This window comes from Capra hircus, chromosome 12 (assembly GCF_001704415.2).
Source record: "Capra hircus breed San Clemente chromosome 12, ASM170441v1, whole genome shotgun sequence".
Taxonomy (NCBI): Eukaryota; Metazoa; Chordata; class Mammalia; order Artiodactyla; family Bovidae; genus Capra; species Capra hircus.
Window position 1 is genome coordinate 57,883,760 of NC_030819.1, and position 17,087 is coordinate 57,900,846.

The 17,087-nt window shown below is 43.0% G+C and overlaps 1 protein-coding gene across 6 annotated transcripts in view; it reads left to right on the forward strand.

Annotated features, from left to right (window-relative positions):
• Positions 1-17,087, forward strand: part of FRY (FRY microtubule binding protein) — a 328,278-nt gene that overhangs the window by 242,436 nt on the left and 68,755 nt on the right. For all 6 annotated transcript variants that reach the window (XM_013968161.2, XM_018056623.1, XM_018056624.1 and 3 more), the window contains 6 exons: positions 4,735-4,834; positions 5,274-5,445; positions 10,319-10,575; positions 11,051-11,197; positions 13,071-13,239; positions 14,484-14,574. In XM_013968161.2, coding sequence (XP_013823615.2) covers positions 4,735-4,834; positions 5,274-5,445; positions 10,319-10,575; positions 11,051-11,197; positions 13,071-13,239; positions 14,484-14,574 — 936 coding nt within the window. The remainder of the gene's footprint in view (positions 1-4,734; positions 4,835-5,273; positions 5,446-10,318; positions 10,576-11,050; positions 11,198-13,070; positions 13,240-14,483; positions 14,575-17,087) is intronic.

Consider the following 17,087-nt stretch of genomic DNA (forward strand, 5'->3'; position numbering starts at 1 on the left):
TGCCATCTATCAACACGAATAAGCCACAAATGTACATGTGCCCTCCGCATCCTGAACCCCGCCTCCCACCTCCCTCCCCATCCCGTCCCTGTGGGTTGTCCCAGAGCACCGGCTTTGAGTACCCTGCGTTATGTATCAAGCTTGCTGGTCAGCTGTTTTACGTAGGGTGATACACGGGTTTCAGTGCTGTTCTCACATCATCCCATCCTCGCCTTCTCCCACAGAGTCCGAAAGTCTGTTCTTTACGTCTGTGTCTCCTTTGCTGCCTTGCGTGTAGGATTGTCAACACCATCTTTCTAAACTCCATATATATGTGTTAATATAGTGTTTGTCTTTCTCTTTCTGACTTATGTCAAAACTTGAATTCTTTTTTTTTTTTTTTTTTTTTACTTTATTTTACTTTACAATACTGTATTGGTTTTGCCATACATTGACATGAATCTACCACGGGTGTACATTGCGTTCCCAAACATAAACTCCCTCCCACCTCCCTCCCCATACTATCTCTCTGGGTCATCCCCGTGCACCAGCCCCAAGCATCCTATATCCTGCATTGAACATAGACTGGCGATTCTTTTCTTACATGATAGTATACATGTTTCAATGCCATTCTCCCAAATCATCCCACCCTCTCCCTCTCCCTCAGAGTCCAACAATCCGCTCTACACATCTGTGTCTCTTCTGCTGTCTCGCATACAGGGTCATCATTGCCATCTTTCTAAATTCCATATTTATGTGTTAGTAACCTGTATTGGTGTTTTTCTTTCTGGCTTACTTCACTCTATATAATCAGCTCCAGTTTCATCCACCTCATTAGAACTGATTCAAATGTATTCTTTTTAACAGCTGAGTAATACTCCATTGTGTATATGTACCACAGCTTTCTTATCCATTCATCTGCTGATGGATATCTAGATTGCTTCCATGTCCTGACTATTATAAACAGTGCTGCGATGAATATTGGGATACACGTGTCTCTTTCAATTCTGGTTTCCTCGGTGTGTATGCCCAGCAGTGGGATTGCTGGGTCATAAGACAGTTCTATTTGCAATTTTTTAAGGAATCTCCACGCTGTTCTCCATAGTGGCTGTACTAGTTTGCATTCCCACCAACAGTGTAAGAGGGTTCCCTTTTCTCCACACCCTCTCCAGCATTTATTGCTTGCAGACTTTTGGATTGCAGCCATTCTGACTGGTGTTAAGTGGTACCTCATTGTGGTCTTGATTTGCATTCCTCTAATAATGAGTGATGTTGAGCATCTTTTCATGTGTTTGTTAGCCATCCATACGTCTTCTTTGGAGAAATGTCTATTTAGTTCTTTGGCCCATTTTTTGATTGGGTCGTTTATTTTACTGGAATTGAGCTGCATAGGTTGCTTGTATATTTTTGAGATTAATTCTCTGTCAGTTGCTTCCTTTGCTATTATTTTCTCCCTTTCTGAAGGCTGTCTTTTCACCTTGCTTATAGTTTCCTTTGTTGTGCAGAAGCTTTTAATTTTAATTAGGTCCCAATTGTTTATTTTTGCTTTTATTTCCAGTATTCTGGGAGGTGGGTCATAGAAGATCCTTCTGTGATTTATGTCAGAGAGTGTTTTGCCTATGTTCTCCTCTAGGAGTTTTATAGTTTCTGGTCTTACGTTTAGATCTTTAATCCATTGTGAGTTTATTTTTGTGTATGGTGTTAGAAAGTGATCTAGCAAAACTTGAATTCTTAAAAGTAAATGCCCCACATTTCTTAAGAGAATAGCATCCATCTATTACCAAAACAGACAGGGAAGCTTATCTTTCCTGAATGCCAGTCGTCCTCCCTAACTGGTGATTGTGTCACCTGGAGAATTTCGGCAGAGCACAGAGTTTGGGAATTTGGACTCTGGAAACATAATGTCTTGAGATTGAATTCTAGCTCTGTCTCTCATTAAGCTGTGTGATCTTGAACAGCTTACATCAAATGCTTACTCATTTGTGAAATACGAGTGGTAACAGGGTTAGGGTAAGGATTAAAGAAAAACAATCTCTTGACCAAAGGTCTAGCACATAGTGAGCACCCTGTAAACACTATTATTATTACTATTATTATTCAACAGCTATTGGAGGCAAAGAGCTATGATGTAATCATACCAACTGGTAAAATCCATTTCTCTTTAAAATATCTCAAATCTTTAGTTTCATCAGTTAGTTCTAGATAAGCCAGAGCTAATGGGTATTTCTCAAATTCTTCAAAATTTCCTCTCTTTCAGATGGAAAAAAAATCAGTTGTATTTCTTATTTACTTTCTGAACCGCATCTACCTTTTATATTTATTTTACCATTTTATTTTTATTCTTATGATTATAGCTGTCTTTCTTTTATCCTTCCACTGTCTATGCTGAATAATTAAATATTGAAAAATGTAAGATTCTGTTTCTAAGCCTATTTTAAATGTCTAAGTACAGATGTTTTATTTGTACTCTTGAACACATTGGAGAGCTTTCTGATTTTTTCCTTCTCTGGGTTTCTTTCATTTTCTGTATCTGTATTATTTTTTTCAGTGTGGTTCCCCTTCAATTCCATAACTCAGTTTTAAGCAGCTAATTGAATTCCCTGATTACATGGTTAAGGGCATAACCCTGCATAAGAGGGCAGCTTTGTCTACTCTTCTCCTGCCTTTAAATCCCCAGTGATCCCTAGTAGTTTCCAGTGTTTATTTATATAAAAATATATATGTATTAAGTCCCAGAAGCAGAGACAGCAATGTAGGTAAGACATCTCTGCTACTTGTAGGGCTCAGAAGAAAGTTACCTTTCTGTTTTCACAGAAAGATCTGTTTCCAGATACTGCAGTTCATAAGAATGCTAAATTAGACTGGTCATGAAATGACCTATTGTGGGGTGTCTAGGAGGTAGACAGCACAGTGGATAAGTGTTTGAATTCTTGGGAGTCAAATCTGGGATGGTATCCAGGCTCCATTCCTTCTCCCTGACCTTGGGTGAGAATTTAACATCTCTAAGCCTCACAGGCTTGTTGTGAAGATTAAGTCAGAAATCTTGGTAAAGGACTTGGTATGGTAACTCGCACAAAGTCAGCATGTCATAACATAAACATTCTCATCACCATCCTCACCACCGTCATTTGGGGAGCTTTGCCCAGTTTCTTATCAACCTCGTGCATTTTTGTTCATTTAAAATTATAGTCCTAGAAAAGGAATCATGTTAGAGTGCTAATTGGTAAAACCACTTTGGACAGTAGTATAGCAGCAGTATCTACCAAAATTTTAAGTATGCCCTTGGACCCTGCACAACCTTGTCTAGAAATCTGTTCTAAAGAAATACTTGCCCATTTGGTGTTTCTGAAGTTATCATAGTGAAAAAAATAAAAATAACCTTTACACATCTGTCAGTGTGTGTCCAAGCATGGCTTTCCCAGGAAATAGAACCCTGCGGTAGAGATTTGAGTTCAGGAAATTTATTAGGGAATGCCCTTGGGATCAACATCTGTGAGGAAGTGAGGGAGACAGGACCTGGTAGAGGAAAGAAACTTCAAGCAATCCCATGGGAAGCACTGCTGGGGAGCGTGCATGACCTTGGTCTAGGCAGTTCCCGAAGAAGGATTCAACCAGAGAGATCAGCCTCCAGCATGGTGGTGGGAGGACGGAGCACCTCTGTCCTGAAGGGAGGTCTAGGCGGCACAGCGTCCACGGCAAGAGTGGTCATGTATGGTTTGCCCATAGTATGGGCAGGGCTTCTCTGATGGCTCAGATGGTCAAGAATCTCCCTGCAGTGCAGGAGACCTGGGTTCGATCCCTAGGTCAGGAAGATCTCCTGGAGAAGGAAATGGCAACCCACTCCAGTATTCTTGCCTGGGAAATCCCATGGACAGAGGAGCCTGGCGGGCTACAGTCCTCAGGGTCAAAGAGAGTTGGACACAACTGAGTGACAGACACTTGATACTGTGGAACCCTGTACAGCTGCTGAGAAGACTAGGTGAGCCTCACTGTCCAGTGAAACATGGACATGTAGGTAGTATAAGCACATTTAGGTTTAAAATCCTGTGTACTGGGGGAGGGGTATTTTGACATGTAGAATCTTTCAAGAAGCTATTCTCTATGCATAGAATGCACCCCGTGTTACCCCTTCCGTGGCCTTGCTACAGTCCCCCCGTCTCCTGGTGCTTCAAGACTCAGTTTACTTGTTTCCTCCTTGGAAGAGTGTCCTCTAACCCCAAGCCTGATGTAATGTCCCTTGTCGGGGTTTTTGTATCATCTACAGACGATCCCAGGTTCCTCCTCATTAACTAGACTGTATAGTTTGTCTCCTTAACTCAACTGTGAGTTTCCCTTAAGAGAGGGCACCAGCCTGACTAACTTAGTATCATCAGTACCTTGTAGTTGTTTCTGATAGATGTTTGGTGCTCAATACACTTAGATGGATTGAATGAAAATATTAAGTCAGTGAGCTGTTGAGTTTGGACATACTGTCTTCCGTCTTTTCCTCTTGTTCTTGGTTTTCATCAAAAATGGATTAGCAATAGGTAGACTTTTGTGTTCACTGAGCTGATGTGACAATGTTCAGTTTTAACCTCAGAGCAATTTCCCTTCACCTACTAATAAACAGCAGGTGGGGATGGTGAAATGGGCTTGGGAGTGTCATTAGTAAGTGTGACTGAGGTCAGTGTGCTGTCTAGAATTTTGAGAGGTAGTGATTTATCAAGGTTACTGACCAGGCTACCCCATAAACTGTACTGTTTTGTTTTGTTTTAGGAACTATCCCTTTGACATAGTGACGCTGTTAAACCTTGTTCTGTTCAAGGCCTCTGACACCAACAGAGAGATTTATGAAATCTCCATGCAGCTCATGCAGGCATGTATCACGGACTACAGAAAAACTTCCATCCCTGAACACACAAAATGGAAGTGGTAGTTGATCACTGGATTGCGGTTTATTGATACACATTCATGTATTTCTGCATATCACTGGTGGATATGATGAGTGAGAAAGTAATACTTAATTATCTCTAAACTTAGGCAGTAACTGATGCTTTGCCTTTCATACAGTGTTAAAATATGCATTCCTTAGTTTATTACAAAACTGTATTCAATATAAATACTCTTGAGATAGCCAGCCAATGCTTTTTCATACTGTTTATAACTTTCATATTTCTTTTTTTTTATTGTGGACACATGAGAGCGGTATAATTTTAATAAGTCATAGTATAAAACTGGTAACAATATTATCTCAGTTTTACAAATACGCATTTTTACATGTGTTTACACGAAGCTATTCTCCTACTTCTTTATAGATCCTTGAAGCAAAGCTTTTTGTGTACTCGAAGAAAGTAGCCGAACAAAGACCTGGCAGTATCCTGTATGGGACGCACGGCCCACTGCCACCCCTCTACAGCGTGTCGCTGGCCTTCTTGTCATGCGAACTGGCCAGGATGTACCCCGAGCTCACTCTTCCTCTCTTCTCAGGTACCGGGCAATAGTCAGTCATGGCATGTGTGATCCTTTCTGCCCTAAGTATTCTTACTCTTAAAATTCTAGTGTAATTGAGAGTCAAAATTATTGATAATAAATTCATCAATCAAAATTGCACTGGGCTAAGTTCAGTTATCCCTGGAGTAGGAAATGGCAACCTGCTCCAGTACCCTTGCTTGGAAAACTCCATGGACATAGGAACCTGGCAGACTTCAGTCCACGGGGTTGCAAAGAGTCGGACGCGACTGTGTGACTGAGCACACATGCAAGTTCAGTTACATATAAAAGTAAATTCCAGAATATCCTTAAATACAAAAGAGTGTGTTTATCTAAAACAGTGTGGGTACAAACAAACAAAGGACAAATGTGAGAATGCCTAGATGAATCATAATCACTGTGTATGTAAAATTTCCCCAAGAAATTAAATGTGAGTGATATAACTTTATCCCCTGGAGGGGAAAATGGCAACCCACTCCAGTATTCTTGCCTGGGAAATCGCATGGATAGAGAATCCTGGTGGGCTACAGTCCATGGGGTCACAAAGACTCAGGCACGACTGAGCATGTGCCCCCCCTCCCGCCCACACGCGCGCGCACCAACACACACACACACACACACACACACACAACTTCTCATACAAGTAATTGCTGTCAGTTGCTTTTTGGTGATGATGTTGATGGTATTATGCAGCTTGAATGTTGCTACGTATTTGCTGAGAGTTTGATTTAGGGCACAAATTTACAAGTAATCTCTGTGAATAATGTTTTGGAAAATCCGTTTATTTGAGATAAGTTAGTCACATCCTTGCATTGTGCCTGAAACAGTGGGAGGACTCAAGAAAAACCTTTTGGATAAACTAATTTTCTTCTTGGAAAACTAACATTTATTTTTCTTCACTTTGACCAAGATTTGTATGCCAGGCACTGTGCTTGGATCCTAGAAATACAGAGGCAAATAAAGCAGTCTCTCCCATCGAAATTTCATCCTCTAGTAACAAAGAAAAATGTACAAGCATATGATTGTGATACAGTGTAGCAAGTGTAATCTTAAAAACTACACTTCTGTATGAGATGCACATTCTCTCTGTGAGATGGAAGATCAAGAAGTCATCAATTACTGGGTCAAGAATATCAGGAAAGACTTCCCAGAGAAGTTGATGTCTGAGCTGCAGTTTGAAAGAAGAGTAGAAATTTGCAAAGCAGATAAATAGTTGACATTGCAGTTGGCAAGTGGATTGACATTACAGGAAAAGGAAATAGCGTATGCATTGGCTTAGACGTATAAGATAACATGGTGCATTTGAGAGATTATGTAGGGGGTTTGGCTAATATAACATGCAGAGAAGGGGGAAAGTTTGAGATGGTTATGGACAGAGAGGCAGAAGTCAATCTTGGAAGGCCTTTATTGTGTTCCTAGGAGTTTGCAGGTCAGAGACTACATCCGTGCTCCTTGAAATCTCTCAGAAGTCTGTGAACAGGGAGGACGTTCAAGCAAGCTGCTTGGGTTTTGAAAGCCACTCGTCATTTCAAACAAGAAGAGAGAGGGGTGAGATCAGAGTGAAGTTTTAGAGAGACTCTTCCTGTGGAGCGCTGAGTGGATGACAGAACATCCTGTCTAGAGAGAGGAGAGCAGTTGAGACGATGACACCAGTCCAAGGAGGATATGATGAGGGCCTGAGCATGAGAGCAGAGGGGGAGACCAGAGTCAAGAGCTGTGGGCAGAGTCCACGAAGGAGGTGCCTGGTGTGTTATCCGGGAGGTGGGGGAGTGATAACCCCATATGGAGAGCTGATTCGAGGAGAAGAGGAGGGTCCAGGCGAGGCAGAGATATGAGCTCACACGCAGATCAGTTTGGGTTATCGGGTTCAGGTGTCTGTTGGACACCCTCGTGTATAGGTAGATCAGGGCCAAGGGAAGGCCCAGTGGCAGTGGCTCATGGAAGACCATTGAGGACAAGAACCACAGGAATAAATGAGGTCATGAGAGGAGAGAGCACAGAGTGAAAGAAAAAACCCAGACCAACTTTTAAGGACCAGGCCAAGGAAGGGTGAGGGAGCAAAGAGGGAAGGGACGAGAACACCTAGAGGGTGTGTTTCATGGAGACGTAGAGGAGACAGGACTTAGGTAGAGGGAGTGAGTGGTCCGCAGCCTCCTACAGAATAGTCAGACCCTGCGGGATAAAGTCTGAAGATAACCCTGTGAAGTTCACAATTCATTGGTAACTGTGTATCATTTCCAGGGAGAAGTAGCAGCAGAAGCCAGATCTTAGGGGCTTGGCTGAGAAAGAAGCAATGAAAGAGAGGACGGGGCTTACGGTGGATGCAGTCAGAGGATGAGCTAGATTTGAGCTTGTTTCAAGGGAGGAGCTGGTAAGAGGAGAGAGTCTGACAATTGGAGAGAGAGAAGAGAAACAGTCTAGCAGATTTGAGTTACAAGCGAGTTCAGCCTTAGTTTCTGTCAAGAATTGACCTTTTGGCTATTTCAACGTATGAAAAATAACTTTTATAAAATAGCATGGGAAAATAAGGAGATTATAATGGATTCCTAGCCTTTGTTTATACTGCCTTTACTATTAAAAACCCTGTGGTGAGGTTTTTACTGCCTGTAGTTTCATATGACTTAATTCCTTGTAAGAAGCCAAGCCAGTTATTTAGGTCTTGCCCAAACAGCCAGAAAATGATCTAGCATCCCACTGACATTGTCTTACAGTTTATTTAATTCATTTCTGGAGAGGTGAATGATGTCTGCCTGTCACAGCATTTCTTTTTTCTCTTTTCCCTTTAAAACATCTTTACAACTGATCTGGAAGCATGGGGTACCCCAAACAGAGATCCCTACCCTCTCGGACTTATGACTAACAGACAAGATGTAGTAGACAGCATCAGTAAGGAAATTGCTTATAAATTTTATAAACATGAAATTTATAAATACAAATGTGTTTTACATAAATAAGTAATATGATAGAAGGTGATTACTGCTCCAAAAAGTCTGTAGATTTTTATACCACTGTTGAAAGATGACAGCCAGTCTTAAAATAGTTGTCCCTATGATTGGAAAGATTTAATTCTCTCCCAAGCCCCAGTGCTTTCTGTTTTTGTTTAATCGCTAAGTTGTGTTCGATTCTTTGTGACGACCCAATAGACTCTCGTCCTCTAGGCTCCTCTGTCTGAGGGATTTCCCAGGCAAGAATACTGGAGTGGGCTACCATTTCCTTCTCTGGGAGATCTTCCTGACCCAATGTGAAACTCACATCTCCTTTATTTACAGGCAAATTCTTTACCACTGAACCACCAAGGAACCTCCCCCTGCCCCAGATCTTTCTAGCAGAGTTTAAATGGTTCTTTTGCCATCAAAGTGCCCCAGATCTTTATAACCAGAATCGTTTTCTTCCATCGAAGCCCAAAGGACCCTGCTTCTGTTCTGTCATTCGCCGCTTTCTACCTGGCCCCAGGGTTATCTGTAGACGCAACTAGTCTCAGAGCTTCCTCCTCAGGAGAGGACCACATCTTTAATCCTTCCTGTCTCCATGGTGCCTGGAAGAGCATTTCTGCAACTAGAAAAGGTCCGGTATATTGGACTAAATAAGTGTGGTGCTTTTATAGGAATCTGAATATGTGTCATGAACATCCATAGTGTCAGTCATCACATCCATGTAAGTTTGGACATTAAGTCAATTTTGAGATTTTGACCTGTGTGATATATAACAGCATAACATTTCTGACTTGTAGCACAGCATTAAATATACTCTTATTCTTCAAAATAAAAGAGTTGTAATTTTAGGACAAAGGCCAAATCAATTAAAGTCTCTGTTTCAAGGATACGGTGAATCGTCTGCTGGCATCTGTGTTGTTCTGTTGTGTAGCAGGCACAAGCTCCCTAAATGAGATTGCATGCCATGCTGGATGATAACAGATACATTAGGCCAAGCTTTCTAATGTCCCTTGGGATAAAACGAATTCTTCTATAAATATTAGAAACAGGAGATGACTTCAGAGCTTGCAGTAGGTATATAAAGCTGTGCTTTTGTTTCTATAGAAAGCTTATTCAGATCATAAGATGAAACGCTGCTGCCAGTGAAACAATGCAGAAATGCTATCAGAGGAAGTAATGGTGAGAAGACTGGCCGTACAGTTGTACCTTTTTGACTCATTTATTTCATAAGACAAAGCACAGCATCAAGCACACACCTTCCACATAGTTGGCAGTTTTCTCGTGGACACCACAAATGGGACATCACACCCTGGGTTTGTTCTTCCTGGAGGGTTGCAGCTCACTTTTTAACAGCTCATGGCTTGTGCAAGGCACTTTGTAAAGTTTAGGTATAATGGAGAGATAATAGTCATCGTTATAATAATCCTAAGTAAGTGTTAGTCCCTCAGTCTTGTCCGACTCTTTGTGACCCCATGGACTGTATCCTGCCAGGCTCCTCTGTCCATGGAATTCTCCAGACAAGAGTACTGGAGTGGGTAGCCATTCTCTTCTCCAGGGGATCTTCCTGACCCAGGGACCAAACCCAGGACTCCTGCATTGCAGGCAGATTCTTTACTGTCTGAGCCACCAGGGAAGCCCATAATAATCCTAACTGCTGTTTATTAAGAGCCTGCAGGATGACAGGCATATTGTGTCTTCATAGTCAACTAGTGTGGGACCTGATTGGCCCATTTTACAGATGAGGAAACTGAGGAACAGAGAACTTCAGTAACTAACCCAGAGTCTCATGCAGCTAGTATGTGGACAAACTGGGATCTGGGCATATGTCCTTCTGATTCCTGTTTTGTCCGCTCTAATGTACTACTTCCGCTAGCTGTTCACCTTTTGGTTCAGTCTGATGAGATGACATGGCTCGCGGTCTCTGCCACTCTCTGCAGAAGTCAGCCAGCGCTTCCCCACAACGCATCCCAACGGGCGTCAGATCATGCTCACCTACCTGCTGCCCTGGCTGCACAACATCGAGCTGGTGGACAGCAGGCTGCTCCTCCCGGGGTCCAGCCCCAGCAGCCCCGAGGACGATGCCAAGGACCGCGAGGGAGACATGACGGCTTCTCAGGGGCTGAAGGGCAGTGGCTGGGGCTCCCCGGAGGCGACGTCCCTGGTGCTGAACAACCTCATGTACATGACGGCCAAGGTAAGCACTGAGGAGCTGCACCTTCCTCACGGGCTCCCGCATCCCAGGAAACCCGGGGTTAATCAAACCCCAGGAAAGTGGTGCCTGCCATTAACAGTCTCAACAACAGGGTGTGGATGGTGGGGGCCATTGCACAAGTGTGAACGTGCTTCAGGCCACTGAACGGCCCACCTAGAAAATGATTACAGTGGGACACTTCATTACGTGTATTTTAGCACAGTTGTAATCGTGATCTCAGTTATCATCGTTATTGTATGATCCTAGCATTTGAATCATCATGTGGCTAAGTACTATGCACTAGTGAAGTGTGCATTATAAATTCTTGAAAAGTGGCATCTTTGCGATGCGTGGCCATTCTCCCCCTTCTTAACGATTTTGAGATGACTGTGACTGCTGAAATGACTTTTCAGACATTTTGCATCCTCACATTTTTCCCACGCATCTCCCGGGCTGGGTTTTATTTTGTCGGTTACAGTATGGGGATGAAGTTCCTGGACCGGAGATGGAAAATGCCTGGAATGCATTAGCTAACAACGAGAAATGGAGCAACAACCTGCGGATCACCTTGCAGTTCCTGATCAGCCTGTGCGGGGTCAGCAGCGACACGCTCCTCCTGCCCTATGTGAGTGCCCCTCCAAGGCTGGGGTCCTTATTCGGTCGCTGGTTCCATCCACAATTGCAAGTCAGAATGTTATCATTGCACAAGTAGAATAGAGATGTCAGATTTCGTCAGTCACGTTCATCTCCTGTGAGCTTTCTAGATGGTACATAGAAGTTCCCTTCTGCCCCCTGCATTGCAAGCTAGTGTCCTCGTGGCATCTCTGTCATCCCCTTTGTAAGTCTTTGGACCCAGAAACTTTGAGATTAAGGAGTCCACATTCCAGGTGGCACTAGTGGTAAAGAACCTGCCTGCCAGTACAGGAGACGTAAGAGACACGGGTTTGATCCCTGGGTCGGGAAGGTAGAGGGCATGGCAAGCCACTCCAATATTTTTGCCTGGAGAATCCCAGGGACAGGGGAGCCTGGTGGGCTACAGTCCATGCGGTCCCAATCAGTGGGGTATGACTGAAGTGACTTAGCAGCAGTAGCATTCTTTTCATAATTACCTAAATCTTTCTTCTAGAAACATTAGACCCATTATGTAAGAGATACTAGGTAACACATTATATTATTACTAATAAAAATTGTTCTGTGTTTACATCCTGATGCTCTTAAAACAATAAATATGCAGAATATTCCAGTTTATCTCTTCAAAGATAGGTAGTAAAAGAGAGAAACAAGCAACAGAAAAATCCTACTGACATGCCACCTTCGTGTCTGAATTTAAAGGTGAGGTGATCAGTGAAGTGACTGCATTTTGAAAACCCTCGCACAGTTGGTGTCTGTGCGCTGGTTGTTTTTCTGAGAGGTTTTGTGCCTGCCTGCTCTGCTGTTCTGGGCCATGTAAGCCTCATTGGCGCTTCTGAGCCTCAGGCTTGAGGGTTGCAGTAAGGCAGAGATTTAATCCAGAGTTATTTTTAAAACCTAAAACCATGCAAACAGCTCAAACTCGTCTGTTTCTCTGGTTGAAGAGAGTAACGGGAGACCGAGTTCCTTTTTAAATGAACGCAGCTAGCAGTTTTTCTCCCATGGTTTGCATAAATAAAATACTTTCTCAAGATAAGTCCTTAGATGGTAAGGTTTGTTTTGTTTTGTTTTGTTGGAAGATATTTTTTTTTAATGTGGACCATTTTTAAAGTCTGTATTGAATTTGTTAGAATGCTGCTTCTGTTTTATGTCTTGGATTTTTGGCCTCAAGGCATGTGGGTTCTTAGTTCCCTGCCCCCACTAGAAGGTGAAGTCTTAACCATTAGACTACCAGGGAGGCCCCCAGATAGCAAGTTTTAAGTTTAGATAGAAGTCATCCTTAGCCCACAAGTTATTCCAAAAGTAGCTTTTGTAAACTCAGCCATGAGGGAAGGTAAGACTTTTAACAACCCACTCCTATCAGATGTACATGTGAGAAAAGGTGACTTTTTTGTCTTTAGGTTGAAGATTGGCTTTTTTAAAAAAATTTATTTTGTATTGGGGTTTAGCCAGTTAACAATGTTGTGATAGTTTCAGGTGAACAGCGAAGGGACTCAGCCATGCATGCACAGGTATCCATTCTCCACCAGATGAAGACTCCCCTCCCATCCAGGCTGCCACATAACCCTGAGCAGAGTTCCATGTGCTCTACAGTCGGTGCTTGCTGGTGATGCATTTTAAGCGTAGCAGTGTGTACATATCCATCCCAGCTCCCTAACTGTCCCTTCTTCCCATCCTTCCCCCTCCCCGCTCCCACTGGGCAGCCGTAATCCAGACCCTTGGCTCGTCCTAGGAGAGAAGGACGGTGAGCGCTCCTGGGAGGTGTCGCGGTCATCCAAATGAGCAGGCTACCACCTCTGCTGTCGACAACCTCGCATCCCCATGGGCTGCTCTGGGAAATATCCCTTGTGTTCCGTTTCTCATCTCAGATCAAGAAGGTGGCCGTCTACCTGTGCCGGAACAACACCATTCAGACCATGGAGGAGCTGCTCTTCGAGCTGCAGCAGACGGAGCCGGTGAACCCTATTGTCCAGCACTGCGACAACCCGCCCTTTTACCGCTTCACAGCCAGCAGCAAGGCCTCGGCAGCGGCCTCCGGTAGGGGCCGGGCAGCTGGGTGGATGCCTTGTCCCACAACTCTGGGTTTTCCTTTATGTAGAGCACTGAAGGGGTACGAGTAGGTGCTTGCTGCTTGTTCTTATTCCTACACATATTGGGTTGGCCAAAAAGTTTGTCTGGGTTTTTCCATACCACCTTTTATGGCCAACCCAATACATTCATCTAAGAGAAGGTTTAAGGATAGCAGAGACTCTTAGCACCTTGTCCAATTAATGAAATGGTCTTGTAAGGATAACCAACAATCGAGAGCCCAGGACTCATATGCCACAGAGGTTTTTTTTAAATTATTATTTATTTATTTATTTTAATTGGAGGCTAATTACAATATTGTAGTGGTTTTTGCCATACATTGACGTGAATCACCCATGGGTGTACATGTGTTCCCCATCCTGAACCCGCCTCCCACCTCCCTCCCCACCCCATCCCTCAGGGTTGTCCCAGTGCACGAGCCCTGAGCACCCTGTCTCATGCATCAAACCTGGACTGGCAATCGATTTCACATATGATAATATACATGTTTATTTTAGACTGAGCTTATGGTGGACCCTATAGTCATGGAGGAATCTCACTTCTGGACCCTCCTTCTTGTATCTAATGGGATCCTCTTGGCCGATATTCTCCTAGGGCTGACTAAACTGCCCCCCTCCACCAGTGTTACCACTTTTCAGTTGACCTCTCAGCATCATTGTATGAAATATATACCACACTCCTCAAACTCCTTGATGCTGTCTTCCCCTCGCTGCCCTTAACACCATGATTGCCTCCAAACCTCTCTCCTCTTACGCCCCAGACCCTGCTGCCCGAGCAGTGATCTCACGGAGAAGCGGTACCCTTGGGATCAGAAACCCCAGGCATTTGGAATGTTCTGACATTCATTTCATAACTCCTGGAACCAGAAATGCTAGAGCCACTAGCAGCAGGACTGGCCACTATAAATAAGCGCATTACCTAAGTAGCCAGGAAGAGAGGGTTTCAGGAGTGTTGTAGCCTCACTTTGTAAGAGAGTTGAGGAATTTGGTTTGACTATAATAGATGTCTTGGATTCTTCGCTTCAGTGGTGTGGGCTTGGAAGGTTATTCAGAGTGTCTGAGATTGTGCAGAAGATGCAAGGAATCTCAAACAGGGGATTTTACAGGAAATCCTTTCCTGGAATCACTTAAGGCTTGAGCTTGACCCCCACAACAAGCATTTCTTTCTGAGCTGTTCTTTAATCTCATCTACAGGAACCACCTCCAGCAGCAATACAGTGGTTGCCGGCCAGGACAGTTTTCCAGACGCTGAGGAGAGCAAGATACTGAAAGAATCTGATGAGAGGTTGGTGCATAAATTTGGTTTAACATGCAGCTTAACTTTCAGCAATTGTCTATGCAAAGCATTAGTAACATTTGCAGGGCTTCATAAATTTCACACACTCATACACATACACAAATCCTTTCTTTTTTAGAAACACAGATTGACTTTCAGACAGCTCTGTGTATCCCTAAAGATAACCGTTTCTTCCTGAGCAAAGCCAGAGCAAAGATTAAGAGGGATGTTGTTCTAGTGGCTGAAGCCTGTTTACCCCCGGGCTTAATAACAACCACACCTTATTCTGCTAGTGGGCACTGTCCATCTGGAGTTAGAGGGAATAGCCGTGTGAAATTTGCAAATCTGGTTCTTGACTAATTCCTTAGAGTAGTTGTCTTGAGATGAGTTCTATGAAACATCACCATTCTTCTTTTACCTTTAACTCGTCACATATTGGTTAACTAAGTGAAAGTGAACTCACCTAGTCATGTCTGACTCTTAGCAACCCCGTGGACTGTAGCCCACCAGGCTCCTCTGTCCATGGGATTCTCCAGGCAAGAATACTGGAGTAGCTTGCCATTTCCTTCTCCAGGAGATCTTCCTGACCCAGGGGTTGAACCCAGGTCTCCCACATTGCAAGCAGAAGCTTTAACCTCTGAGCCACCAGGGAAGCCCGGTTAACTAAGAACACTGTCTGAAAGAAACCTTGATGTCCTTCCCCTTAGTTCTTTAACAATAGTATTTCTCTTGTTCATATTTCTGCTTTCACATTGCCGAGGAACTATTCATAAGTAAGCACCATCTGGATCACTGTTTACTGCAGTTGAATGTGAAGAACAGAGAGACAAACCAAAAGAGATAAACAGGACTTAAATTTGAAAATAAAAATTAAGATGATTCTCATGATGTTGAAAACTTATAAGGCTAAGTATTTTCTAGTAAAAAGTAATGGGGCACCCTTGCACTTAATTAAAAAAATGAGATACAGATTCATACTGAAGAAAATTTAGGGGATCACATAATGAAAGTAATTCATTTAGCTTTAAAAGCCCCTGGATGCTTTGTGATTTCATTGTGTACATGCGAACCCATCAGGGGCTACAGGTGGAAGTTACCTCACCCAGGGCTGGAGTTCTGGAAGTTCTTTCTCGAAGTCAGCCACAGCAAATTCCTCAACATGCTGATTACTGGCTGGCCACACTGCCTTAAGGCAAAATGCTCATGTCTGGGTTTCCCTTCAGATCAAAGGCACTGACCCAGTGGCTCATGAATGACAGACCTTTTCCATTATAGTTTGCTAACATTTTTCTTTCTCAGAAATCGATTAAGGTTTTCATAGTCTATACATCAATGACAGTATAAGATTATGAATTCACATGTTATTTTTTAATCTATATTTGCTGGTACCTTCTTTGGAAAATTCCCTAATGGTAAAAAGAAAAAAAAATCACATATTTCTCTAAAGATATTTTTGTCTTCTGGTGGGAGTAAAACATTCTTTATCATTCATTGTATAGTCTGAATTTTTCACCTTAATTATACTAAGGGTAGAATGGTCATATATTTCCATATATTATCATCTCATTTCAAAGGTCCCTTTAGGACCAGAGTTATGAGTGTCCTGCCCAAATTTTTAGTGGTGGCCTTTAAAATGAAGAAGCCAGTTATCACTATAACATTGCAACCAGATAATATCTGTAAGAGGCTTTCTTGTTTATCTCCTGCTTTCCTGCTTTATCACTGTATCCTGTTGGCCATTGGGAAGCCCAGTGCTACCTATATGGTCATGCATATCTAATTCCTTCATATTGACTATATTGGTTTATCTACCTATAGGTAGATTAATTGATTATATATATGATCACACCGATATGCAGGTCAGGAAGCAACAGTCAGAACTGGACATGGAACAACAGACTGGTTCCAAATAGGAAAAGGAGTACATCAAGGCTGTATATTGTCACCCTACTTATTTAACTTATATGCAGAGTGCATCATGAGAAATGCTGGGCTGGAAGAAGCACAAGCCGGAATCAAGATTGCTGGGAGAAATGTCAGTAACCTCAGACATGCAGATGACACCACCCTTATGGCAGAAAGTGAAGAGGAACTAAAAAGCCTCTTGATCAAAGTGAAAGTGGAGAGTGAAAAAGTTGGCTTAACGCTCAACATTCAGAAAACAAAGATCATGGCATCTGGTCCCATCACTTCATGGGAAATAGATAGGGAAACAGTGGAAACAGTGTCAGACTTTATTTTTGGGGGCTCCAAAATCACTGCAGATGGTGACTGCAGCCATGAAATTAAAAGACACTTACTCCTTGGAAAAAAAGTTATGAGCAACCTAGACAGCATATTGAAAAGCAGAGACATTACTTTGCCAACAAAGGTCCATCTAGTCAAGGCCATGGTTTTTCCAGTGGTCATGTATGGATGTGAGAGTTGGACTGTGAAGAAGGCTGAGCGCTGAAGAATTGATGTTTTTGAACTGTGGTGTTGGAGAAGACTCTTGCCAGTCCCTTGGACTGCAAGGAGATCCA